At 40.8% G+C, this 12,979-nt stretch overlaps 1 protein-coding gene across 3 annotated transcripts in view; it reads left to right on the top strand.

The window, feature by feature from the left end:
* Positions 1-11,735, top strand: part of LYN (LYN proto-oncogene, Src family tyrosine kinase) — a 55,549-nt gene extending 43,814 nt beyond the window's left edge. For all 3 annotated transcript variants that reach the window (XM_072852465.1, XM_072852463.1, XM_072852464.1), the window contains exons 11-13: positions 2,864-3,017; positions 4,780-4,911; positions 10,078-11,735. In XM_072852465.1, coding sequence (XP_072708566.1) covers positions 2,864-3,017; positions 4,780-4,911; positions 10,078-10,280 — 489 coding nt within the window. In that variant the 3' untranslated portion in view covers positions 10,281-11,735. The remainder of the gene's footprint in view (positions 1-2,863; positions 3,018-4,779; positions 4,912-10,077) is intronic.
* The last annotated feature ends 1,244 nt before the right edge of the window (positions 11,736-12,979 follow it).

Below are 12,979 nucleotides of genomic sequence, written 5' to 3'. Positions count from 1 at the left end.
GCTGTCTGCAGAACTGCGGCTCCGAGTCATTCATTTGTTGCGTGACTTTTAGCTGAAGCTTTACAGTACGGAGGCTGTCTTGTGGAGTGATTTATTTCTTCCAGAAGACTTTTCTTCCATTCTTACCCCAGGTGCATAATTCCTAGTATTTAGAAATTTGTTGGTTGGTTGTTTTTCAATGGATTTAACTTGGATATTTCTAGAAGCATGTGTGTAGTTCATTAAAGGTGAAGGGGAAACTGCTCCCTTCTTGGTGGTAACACTTATACAGGTAGGCAGAATCCTCTCTTAAAGGCCACAAAACATATTCCAGAAGCCCAAATTAGCTTTCCCATTCTGCTCCCGAGTAGTAGTTTCGTGTAGCCGAACAGTCTTGACAGGTACCAATGATCATTAGAAGAGAGGGAAAAAGGCTTTAATTTTCTTTTGTTCCCATGAATTTCTCTACCTTTAACATATCATTTGGCAATGAAAACCCAACAATTATCAGAAAGAGTTATCACATGGGCTCTGGCACCCGTTCCTTTGATGAAAAAAATGCCTTTTTTTTTTTTTTTCCTTTTCCCACAAGCAAAGGTTTAAAGTGACCAGATGTGTGAATTCAGTTGTCCAGTTGCTGTGTTTCCCCTCCTTCTCCTATTCAAAATTCCTTGCCCATTATTCTTTTCCTACTTGGGAACTTTTTGCATGCCCAAATGCTTGCACATACATGGCTTCTTTGAATTTCGCTGATTCAATGCAGTCAAAACCATTGTCCTGAAATTTCACGGAAATGTAGTTTGTATTTGCTGAGAACATAATGGGTCATTTGATGTCACATTCTTCATTTGTGACTAATCAGATGATTACTTCAGCGTCTGGCACAAATAAGAGGAAATAAAATCGTCTTTCCAATGTGTTTGCTTGGTTGGGCTTGGAAACTAAATATCACCGTCACGAGTGTCTCTTTTGTGAAACGGTTCTTCATTCCCCAGCCAGCAGTTCACCCAAATGTTAAATCTGTGCAGGGAATTAGGAGGAAAGTTGATTCCTTTGTAATGGTTGGTGTATTTTTGGTGACATTGGTGGACCTGCCTGCACTGTGGTCATACCTGCCAAGCTGGCCAGTCCAGTCTCAGCATTGATCTTACAGCAAAACCTTCCCTTTCATCTCTCATTCCTCCCCAAACCCAAGTAATCGCATGGGGAGGAGAGAAGGCAGAGCAGGCTCTAATCAAATACTACTCTTCTATTTTGTCTGTAAGTCCCTAGTAAGACTCTGTGGCAATTATTGACTAGTAACTGCTTCCTTCATTATAAAGTGTCCTACTTATTTCTAGAAAATGTGAAATGCAGGTGTTCTTCATTCTCTTAGGGTTTCTTTCTGGTTTAGTGTGAGAACCCCCCTGCGTTGTGCAAGGGCAAGGTAACGCTCAGTTCTGAAGAACGTATCGGTTTGTAAGAAGAGGTTCGCAGTGGAAGGAGGTGGGAGGGCAAGTGGCTCTCTTTTTCCATTGCCTAAACCGAAAAAGAGGAACGAAGACTGTGTGGTTTTGTGTTGTAAGTGGTGGCAGCGTGTGTCTTCGCAGTAGCCCTCGGGGACTTTTTAAAAATGGATAAGCAGAAGTGATGTTAATGTTTTCTTAAAATTTGGTCAGGTGCTCCTGCCTGCTTTACTGCACGGCTGAAACGAGCACCTCTGGTGCTGAGAAGGGATCCGTGCACTTGTCTTCTCCTGAGGTGGAGAGGAAAGAGCCCGTGTCTGAGAGTGCTGGGGACTGGTGCTGGAGGAGGACCCTTACTGCTTTACTGCTGCCTCATTAGCAAATCTGCGAGCTTGTGCGGTCCCCAGACCACGTGGCCGACAGCGAGCAGTCGTCACCCACCTGCAGACATCCTGGAGAGGTACCTGCGGCACAGGTTGGGCCGTGAGCCCCGCCTGGGAATGACCCATCGCCAGAGCCGTACGAGGCAGAGAAAAACTGACAGCTGGCAAGCGCTGGGTTTATTTTTCTTTTTTCCTAGCTCGTCTTAAACTTTTGGACAGAATACAATCTACACGTCAGTTTTATTGCTCTGACTATAGAAACCATTCTTTCACTTTCTTTTTTTCTGAAAAGTAAAAAGTTTTTCTTTAGGGGAGGAGAAGAAAAAAGGTAGTCTGGGCAAATACTGAAAAGATCATCCCCAATGTATATTTTGAGGACATTAATCATCTTTAATTTGCTTTGGAAATTAATTTGGGCTGCTGAAATGCAAATTAAATTTACTTATGATAGTATCTGAGAGCTGGCTGTTGCCAAACACTCCTCATGTATGAACAGGTACATATTGTTGTAGAAGAAAATAAAGTTGTTTGCCCTATCTTAGTAATTGTTTCCTGGTTGTCCAGGGCTATACTGGGTAAATAGAAAGTTGTTGGGGTTTTTTAACTCTATCTGCACTGTTGCTTCATCAATCCTTAAAAGAACATCTGTATCTTGTTGAACTTATTAATTCCTTCCATTTTGTTAGTATTTGGAAAATAAACTGGTTCATAATTTGGGAAAGAGAACATTTTAGTAGAAATCTTAGGAATATTTTAATTAAGATTTTGTTTCAGGCAACATCTCTAATACATATCTCTAATCCTGCCAGCTTTTATTCACCCAAACAATTCTTTTGAAGCTGCTACTGTAAGTATAGTTTTGCAGGACTGGATCTACACATAGGTTTTCCATGGCAATCACCCTTTCCTTGCTTCCATCTAAAAAATGCTCCAAAGATACTGGCAATCAATAAATGGATGCGACTTTGCTGATACCTTGAAAGAACAGAGAGGTCAGACCTGCTGATGGGGTTGTGCGGTGTTGAAATATCAAAATAGTTGTTTCTTTGGTTACAGATTGCAGAAGGGATGGCATACATAGAAAGAAAAAATTATATCCATCGAGATTTGAGAGCAGCAAATGTTCTGGTTTCGGACTTACTGATGTGCAAAATTGCTGATTTTGGACTAGCGAGAGTCATCGAAGACAATGAATATACAGCAAGGGAAGGTATGTATTCTTATTTTTGTCTTTAAAACTTCAGCCTCTGGGAGGCAGTGAGGCTGTGGCTAATGATAATATGGTCACCAAGGACAGAAAATGCTGTAACAACTTCCTAGAGGCAGCGTTCTAATGCCAACAACTTGAAAAAAGAATAAGGAAACAAATAACCTTTCTGTGCTCCCCAGGCTTTCTGAAAAGTTTATTTCAAATAAATTTGAAGAACAAAGAAAATTGAGAGTACTTAACTGCACGCAAGTTTTTCTAAATTGAACAAATTAATTGCACAGCCACAGCTTCCATCCCACTGCATTAAATGCCAAGAAAATACGATCTTATTTTCTTTTCACATCCTTCAATGCCATATGCACGTCCTTTCACTTCGGAAAAGGAAGGAGCCCTAGGGCTTGTAGCTGCTGGTAACAAAAATACTTTTAGCAGAACTGGTCATCTTTTGAAGCTGCTTTAGGAACTGCAGCATCGATTTGCGTGTTCAGCAGCATTACTGCGACGTGTAGGGAAGGCTGGGTCCGTGTCCCTGTTCAGCACACAGACGGGAGGTAACTTCGCAGCAGGGTCAGGCCTGGCAGGAGGGGAAATCATACTGTTAAAGATATTTGCCTGGGTTTTGCCATGGGTGTTTTGCTAATGTTGTCAAGGATCCTTTCAAGAAGCACGTAGTCAATTTGCTGTAGTGAGAAGTTTTTACTTATGCTTCCGTGCCCAGATTGCATTAGGGTAACTTTTCTGGGCTGGTTTGTTGGCTGGCTTCCACCCTCGCGTTTTAAAGACACTGCATCGTATTTTCACACGGTCTGGATGAAAACTGTGGTAATGTAGGACAAGAGGGGAAGAACTAAGGTATGAGGAAGAAAGAGAGTGCTGCAATTGAGATGAAAGGAAGATGAGCTATTCAGCAGTCACTAGGTAACAGTAATTCAATAGATCAGAGACAAGGGTCCAATTAAGCAGTTTTTAGAGGTACAGAACCCATATCTGTGTGTTTTAGCTAGCTCTGGACATTGTATATTGATTAAATGAACCTTTCAGGTTATAAATTCTTTATGCCGAATTGCTTTGATGTGTTTTCTGCCATTCAGAAAAGTTTCCTAGCTTACCTGGTATTTTGTGCCAGAATGATAGAGCAGGCTAAAAAGAGCAGAGAGAGAATCTGCTTGTATTACTCTTTGTTGTCTGAAGAGCTAATGTAATACTCCCCAACAAAGGCTGCTTGAACTTTTCTTATTTAACTGGAAGGAGTTTGCTTTTGTACGGGATTTTCTGGAAGCAGTTAATTAGACATGAAAGACAGTATTTTAAGATATGACTTGCTACTACTTTTGCATTTATGACTGGCATTTATGGTGAAATTCATTGAAGTGTATGTTGAAGCTAGACTGACTTTTTTTAAAATAGGAAAAGTTAGTTGAAGTCTTGCGAAGTTCCAGGTGATGGGAATTGTAAGATTGTTGCCTGACCGCTGGGCAGAAGGGAAAATGGTGACTATAATTTTAGCAAAAATTCACCATACCTAAGAGTCAAAAGGTGCTATGTAACTTTTGGCATCTTATTTGCACCTCTGACACAGGACATGCAGTGTGGCAACATGCATCCTGCAGCACATCTCTGCTGGTTACTCTTGGACAGAAGGAGGTGCCAGTAACTTTGCTAATTTAGGGGTATCATAGGCAAGTCGTTTAAGACCTTTTAGTGACTTGATATCGAGTGTTTAAATTTGCCTTTGACTGATTGAGACTGTACTTTTTTGTAGGTGCAAAATTCCCTATTAAATGGACAGCACCAGAGGCAATTAACTATGGATCTTTCACTATTAAATCTGATGTGTGGTCATTTGGGATTCTCCTGTATGAAATCGTTACATATGGAAAGATTCCTTATCCAGGTATGGGCGTGTGTTTATACCGTTACTCTGTATTTATACTTTGATGTTAAAAAGCAAAGAAAATATGCAGGGAAGGAGCTGGCATCTGACAGTAGCGACAGCAGTGATTTGGAAAATGTCTTGCAGGTAATGTTATTGCTTTGAAATGTGTGTATGTGTAAAGCACATGCCTCTCTGGGGTAAATTTTAGCAAACAGACTAGTGGCACCATGAACAAGTAGTCATTTTTATATATTCAAAAGGTGTTACAACTGCAGCAAATGCTGAATTGTCACAGATCCCAGCTTTATGGTCAGCAGTGCAGTCTCTAATGGTGCTGTGTAAGCTGCTGGGGTTTTTTAATATTGTAGTATGTGAAAGTACTAAGAAAGTGTGTTTTCACAAGCAAATAGGCTGTAATAATTTGTCAGCGTTAGCTAATCTAAACAAATATGAAAGCAGACCCTAAAGCAGCGTTGATGTACTGCTAGGAATATTCACTCTTCATTGTTCCGCACGGTTCAGGTACAAGACCACAGAGGAGTACATCAATCATAGCTGCATTAAGTAGCTGTGAAAGGGTTATGTGCTTTATGTTTCATTTTTATTTCTGTTAAACAAAATACATATTAATGTTTCCAGCACAGAGAAACAACTTGTATGAAGGATATTTTTGCACACAAAATGGTCACATCTCAGGCATAGCTGATTAGCTCAGGGTAGCAGACCGCATTCATTTAAGCTTACTCAGGTTATGGAAAATGAATCTAAATTCTCTTATCTCATGGGCAGATGGGGAAAGTACAGCCTTATTCACCTGTACTGCACATCTCATAGATGTAGTGACTTACGAGAAGAACCCTTAGGATCCTGAAGTTTATAGGCAGTAAAGGGAGAGCAGATATGTCATCCAAGCAAAGCTTTCCCAGCGCTTCCAGTCCAGTGGCTCTTGCTGTTTGAACAGTGAAAACGTTTTCACCACCACTTCCTGAGACGCTGGAATTCTGCATCCTGAACTGCCAGAGATGTCAAGGGGTGGACGTGGGTGACACGAGTCCCAGGTCCTGAAATGATAATAGGCTCAACACCTCCGGGCACAGGGAGACCGGATCTCCCGCGAGACTCGGGCAGCGGGGAAGGGGTGATGGCAGCCAACTTTACACTGTGTTATGGAAGAACATATCAACTTTCCATACAAGAGGAAGAGCCAAACCAGACATTCTCATTGCTCAGTAAGGCTCCAGTCCAGGAAAGCACTTAAGCTCAAGGGTAGCCCCCTTAAACTTCGAGAGGTGATAGGGCTGCTTGCACAGCTAAGTGTTTAAACATATGCTCCGGGTTGGTTTTTAGGTAAGGGCCATAAAATATGTGACTGACTAGCAGCTCCTCCCAAAGCTATTCTAAACACTTCTCATGTCCCCAGGAAGGATCAGATGGGATTTGTGTGCAGCCGAGCAATGCATGGTTCTTCCCGCAGTCGGGATGATACTTTTTTCCCTGTTAGCACATGCCTATGTAACCAGACAGTTGCCTACGCTGAGCTGGGCTCACAAGGTTGTTTCTGGATGCCTTGAAAATTGTCCTTCCCTGAGCAAACCTACGAGCTCACTTGGAAACCAGCACTACAAAAATACAAAACCCAATCCAATACTTATTTCTGCAGCTAAGTCTGCTCTCTCTTTGCCTCTGTAAAACATATCATATTTTTATTTTAAGAAAAAAATCATCTGTACAGCAGACACTGTACTGCTGTACTACTGTGGGAAAATATCTCTTCTAGGGGAAGTCTGGGCAATTTTTTTTTTAATATGGGAGCATTTTTATGAGCACCATAAATAGGCCATACACTGTGGATTCATTTGTCAACCAGCAATTAGAAGCAGAAGCCTCTTGACTGCATACTGGAAGATTTTAATAGTTTGCAGGCATTGCTTGCATTAAACTGATGTATGTCTATTTTGAATAGAAGTATAAATTGAAGTAGCCTATTAGACTGAAAGTTGATACTGAAGAATCAGGACAGCAAAATAAATGGGTGACCATTTTACTTTACGTGAAGAGATATGACAGGTTTGGGCAAATTACCCCAGCATGGCAAGAGTAACCTAGTGATAGGTTGTAACCAGCAGCCACTGGAGAGAAACAGTAAATTGATTTTTCAGTTCTAATGAGAATGCTTCAAAATATTATTTTAAATTATTAACCAGCTCCAGCAACTAGACAGTATTCAGCATAAAGCTGCATATGAAACAGTTTGAGTTGAAACTGGCAAGTAGTTAATACCTGTGAAGAAAATCTAGGCAGGCCACTTGGTAGGAAGCATTTCCAGCCAAGAAACTTGGGGTTTTTGTGACCTTTGTTCTTAAATTGCAACAGCTGTTTCTCTTCCTGAGAAAGTCAAAGCAATTAGTGGGACTATAGTTTCAGGAACTACCTTTGAAATATGAAACAAGTATCTGAATCTCTGGGCAAATACGTTGAATTGGTTGTTAGAACTAATTTCCAGGTGATTATATAGTATGTCAAATACTGGCAACATCCATACCTGCATTCCAGTTACGTCAGCTGCTCTTCACAATATATGCCACTTTCTATATGGTGGGATTCTTCCTCCATACCGCTGCGGTCACATAATTTCCCAGGCTCTAACATAAACAAATATGTCTTTATCTGTGATGCTTAACAGGTACCACAGTGTAAATTAACAGGCATGTACCAAACCTTTAGAGCTAATGTCCTTTGCTGGCATTTACGAGGGTGTAAGTGTAACAAATATGCATGTGGGATATATTTCTTTTACCGATTAGGATGTAGTTTTGATGAGACAGGTAATTCTCTAGGCACAAAAAAAGAAAAAAAATTTTAAAAAGGGAAAAGTTAAACAAGTAGCTATTCTGAGAATACTGCACGGACTGTGGGATAGACAGGTAAGCCTTTTTGTTTTAAATAAAACCTGAAACATATGCAAGTATGTTCATGATATTGTATTTACTATGGAATACTGATAAAAGTCTTTTAATTTTTGTCTTGTGAACTTAAATGGTTATTTAACAAATAGTTTTCCTGCAAGTTAGCTGAAACACAGGCTATGTCCTTGGCATTCAGAATGTAACAATCAGTTCTGCAGACACTAAATCTAAGCACAATCCTATAAAGTACTTAAACCCACAGAATCAGCCCCATTCTGCACAAAACCCAGTAGCAGCAGTCGTCATGCGTTACACACAGTTAACTAAGACTTTGCATAATATGAATAACTGTTTTACTGCATACATTATATACAAGCCATTTCTTTAAGCTCAAGCAGTCAGATCACTGTCCTCTGTAAAATGCTTTATTGACTTTCTTCCTATATTTAGTCTTTATGTAGCAGTAATTCCTTATTCTGTGACAACATGCCATTCCACTGCTACCTTCAAAATGCTGTTTTTCTACACATGTGTGCAATGTTAGCTCAGAAAAACTTCACTCCTCCTTCCAAAGCGGAACTGAAAATACAAAATATGTGCCCAAAGTAAGCACTCTGATCCAGACCCAGATTTCATGGCTGATTGATAGTATTTCTAGAATAGGTTAAAGCCAAAAGGCTTGAACTGAAGTCAACTATATGAACTATAGTCATCTTGAATAATCGCAGTAGTTATACCACATAGAGTTGTCATTTGGTTGTAATTCAAATGTGTCCTTACCTGCCAAGTGGCTTAAATCATAGCTTTAGTAGTCAGATAACATGTACAAAGATCCGCACAGTCTGCAGCACCAGAGCTGTACAGTCACCAAGTACTCGGGGGAGCACCGCAGCTGCCTCTCCGCTGCCAACCGTGCTCGGAGCAGGACCTGTCCTGCCTGCTCTCAGCAGAGTGCAGCTGCTCTCCCCACACCTCTGGGGAACCGGCGTAAGCAGGGGCAGTGACTGTCACGCACGCACCTGACCGGAGACCGAGTTGCCTGAGAAAAACCATGAGAAACTGTAGTCTTAGGCAGAACTGCACCAGGTGGAGCATTTAGCCTGAGGAGTGGCCAGCGGCCGTGGGGTCTCGATGGAGGGAAAGTCTTCACTGGCGGTAGCAAATGTCTAGGCTGAAGCACAGGTGCTTCTTGCATGCCCAGTCATCAGAAGAAACAGCATTCACTGAGGTACAGAAAGCTTAGAGACTGTGTCCTGGAGAAGGTAGTCCTGGCACAATTACGCCACTGGGTTGCACAAGATGTGCAGAGGACGAGACAAGCTGAAAGGCAGGTTTCTGGATAGGAAGTAGTGAGCCTTTTTGTTGGCCCTGCCATAGCTGACGTTCCAGGAGTAAGTGTCAAAATAGTTCTGTGAACCAATCTCTCAAGGATTTAAAAAAGGAGGGGGGGGTGGTGGGAAAAAAAAGAGCGGAAGAGGATGGAGTCCTGGGCAGGCCTCTCTCACGTGATGTTAGTGGGCATGTGAGGCTCAGGATGCACTTCTGGTACTCAGAGTTCTTATTCTCTGAAAGAAAACCGTAACGGGGAAAGAAAGCAAAGCTCAGCACAGCTAGGAAGATGGTTGTGCACAATAGGAACAGGATGAGGAAGAAGGGAGGGGAAATTCCCTGTTACAAGTAACAATATGATGAGTGACAACATTCAGTATCTTGCAATCAGCAGCACTTACACAAAAGCTGATGTAGAAGAAAATCTGAAAGTGTGTTACTACATTGGGCAGGGTGACTGGGAGCATGGTCAAACGGGAGGCTGCTCTCCGTCTCAGTACGGATGGGGTCTACAGCAAGCAGGTTAGAAGCTCTGCAGCGAAGAGACAAAGGCTGATGCCAGGGTGGGCTTTTGCTGTGAATCTCACCACCGCTGGAAGCAAAACAAATGGTGGCAAGACTGGTCAAAGGAACAGAACAGAGCTGGTTCTGGAGGCAAGAGTTATGATCTCCCCCCACAGTCGTCTTAGACTGGGCACTGAAGAGGTCGCTGTACTCAACTGGGGAAACGGAAATCTTCCCCTCGGATTTTCAAAGCAAGTCCCTCGGTTCCAGAACACACCTCAGCCTTGTTTATTGACCTCATATTAGTAGCTACCTTTAATCAGTAGCTTTAAGAGTCTCGTAGTATTGGGTGAACATCTTTAGAGTGAAGTAAATAAAAAAGAAAAAAATATTGTTTCTTTAGGAATTTAGATCATTTGATCAAAACTTTCTTTTTCTGTTGAAGGTATGAGCAATTCAGATGTGATGGTTGCTCTTCAGCGTGGGTACCGAATGCCACGCATGGAAACCTGTCCAGCTGAGCTTTACGATATCATGAAAACATGCTGGAAAGACAAAGCAGAAGAGAGGCCAACATTTGATTATCTACAGAGTGTGCTTGATGACTTCTACACAGCAACAGAAGGGCAATATCAACAACAGCCATAGAACAAAGAACACTTTTTCTATGGACATGGATCATTGGCACAGACTATTATTTGGACAGACTGCTCAAACCAATTCCTTCATGAATTTGGATGTCTTAACTGAGTGGGGAAGCTGAAATGCTGAAGGAAAAAGTAATTCTGCAGAGAAATAATAATGTTTTTATTTGGTTAAAACACTTCCTCTAAAGATCGAAGTTCTCCTTAAATGCTCTGTATTTTGCATCTGCAGAAACATCCCAAACCAAGCAGGCTTTTTTGGGGTGGGTAGGGAGAAGGAAGGAAAGCGAACATGCACCGGTACAGTTTGACAGTGCCTTCTTAGGATCTAAGTCATGGAATACATCACAAAGAGACCTTTATAAAAGGGGTGAGAAGATGTATGAACAGCTGTTTTTCAAAAGACAAAGTCATGAAGGAGAACTTACAGATTTAAGACATAGTGATGTTCTTAAATAATCTTTTTTTGAAATACAGCATATTGTGGAAATTATTTTTATATCCTTGTTATTTCACATTAGTAGTTGGAGTACTGTCACCTCTTGTAAGACTTTCTAAACGGTGTCATGGTTTCCTTTAAGGAAGGGTTATGTATGTAATTATTTACACTGAAGATGATTCTGTTTTACTGCTGTATTACTCATATTAAATTTAAAATCATTTTCAAAGCATCACACAGCCATCACAGGTGCAGAAGTGCAATATGAACACACATGATGGCAGAAGCAGCAGCACAACTATCTCTGTATTCAACCTTCCCTTTCCCACGAGGCCAAAGTCATCATCTGAAGTCCATGGGAAAGCACAGGATTTTGAAGGAAGTTAATACTTTCATTGCAGTTGCTGAGACTGTTTATCAGTGAAAATATTTTAATCTTAATTTTTAATCCTCTGTGATTATTCAAGAATATTCCTTATATTTTTTGCTGCTTTAATCAACTAACCTCAAATCTGTTTTAAGCTAAAACTAGCCCTAGCACTATAAAAAAAAACAATTTGTGGAAATATGCAATAGGATATCAAGTGACATTGCAGTGACACTATAGGTTTGTTGCTCAGTATATAAATCTAATTCATAAAAGTGAATGCAGTTTGCAAAGGTCCACATCTTGAATTGTTCTATCAAATTACTTACCGAAACAGCTGAGCTAGTACAATTGCAATGTAACTACAGCATAGATTAGGTTTGGGTTTTTTAATCCCCCCCAAAGTTACACTGGTTCTTACAACTGAAACTCAGTACATCTTTGCCACCCCTCATCCCAATTATTTAGGCAATGGTACTTTGCAGAAGCTTAAAACCCTTTTAATAAAGCTTCAGTGTGCCTGCAGCTGAAGTTCAACAGCATAAATATTCATTGCTTTTCTTTTCCATTGGCTTCCTTCAGTCAAACTGTGCAGTTTAAGCAGACTATCAGTTAAATATGTAAATAGTTTCTATTGTATGGTGATTTTTAATTTTAATAAACAGCTAATCTGAAGCAAGTTGTATGGTAGTAATTTGAGATAAAACAAACAGCTGATGTTCTATCCAGAATGGTAGCTTCATGTGGAACAAGGGAACATCTGTTCATCATCACTAACAAGATTATTTTGCAATGGTAAATATTAATGGATTCTGCTTTCTTTACATCCATTGAGCTTTGAGAAGCTGAAAAGGACTAAACCAGCCATTTCTGCATCCTTGTTAAGGTTTCTTTTTGGTGTGGAGGGCAGGAAGAGAGGAAGTCAAGTCCTCAGCTGTCCTCCAAAACAGCTTCTCAGAAGTCTTTAATGTAATAGCAGCATAGTCCATTGCAACTCTTTGGAAGACATTACAGTTAAGAATTGATTAGTACTTCACTACAGGCTTCATTGTATTTTAAGGAAAAAAAATAGCTTAAGATAATGTAAACTTGTCTTTCAAACCATTTCCTGTAGCCAAGCAAAGAGCTCTGGGAAGTAGGAGGGAACACGCAAACAGCAGTTGCTCAAGGGAGTAAGAGGTTATAGTTAGTGTTACATAAACTTGCTAACATACACTCTCAGGCAAGAGACAGAGAGTCAAGGTGTAATACCATTTCAAACGATCTAGCACTATAGAAAGTTTCCAGCATTAGCCTGTTTTGATGATTTTTTTTTTTTAACTTCTGTTTGAATATTGCTGTTAGACCAGTTTGTAGGTAACAGCTTTCTTATTGAAGGGTTCCATACTCAGTGTATTGTAGCACTACACAAAAAATTTTTAATAGCTGGAATAGTTTGTGTGGGAGTAGAATAATATTTTAGAAATTCTACCCTGGAGGGATTATAGGCCTTTAGAACTCCTGGAGCCAGATAACCTGTATTTAACAGAAACACTTCAAAACATGAGAACAGCACTAGCCCAAGTGCTACATCTCCAGCCTGGTTAAAGACAGGGCAGAGTCATTACTTATCACTGCATTTGCACAGACCAACCCCAAACTCAAAAGACCTGGCGAGAACATCACACCAGAGAAGGGCTGTTCTCAGTGTCACACAGGAAGGCTGCACCACCTAGTGTCTCTACAGGGAGGGTGAGGTTCTTGCTCTGAACTGAGTCCCCTTCCACTATGAGAAAAGGCATTACAGGGACCAGTGAACCCAATTTACTTATGGATTCTGCCTTGTTCTAAAGCAATTCTCCAGCACTTACAGCCATGGTAATTCCACAGTAGTTAGAAAAAAAACCTCTCACCCTCA

The sequence above is a fragment of the Ciconia boyciana genome, chromosome 2 (genome assembly GCF_034638445.1).
Source record: "Ciconia boyciana chromosome 2, ASM3463844v1, whole genome shotgun sequence".
NCBI classification, from domain to species: Eukaryota; Metazoa; Chordata; class Aves; order Ciconiiformes; family Ciconiidae; genus Ciconia; species Ciconia boyciana.
Note: the sequence above shows the minus strand (reverse complement) of the source record. Positions and strands in the feature narration are given on the sequence as shown.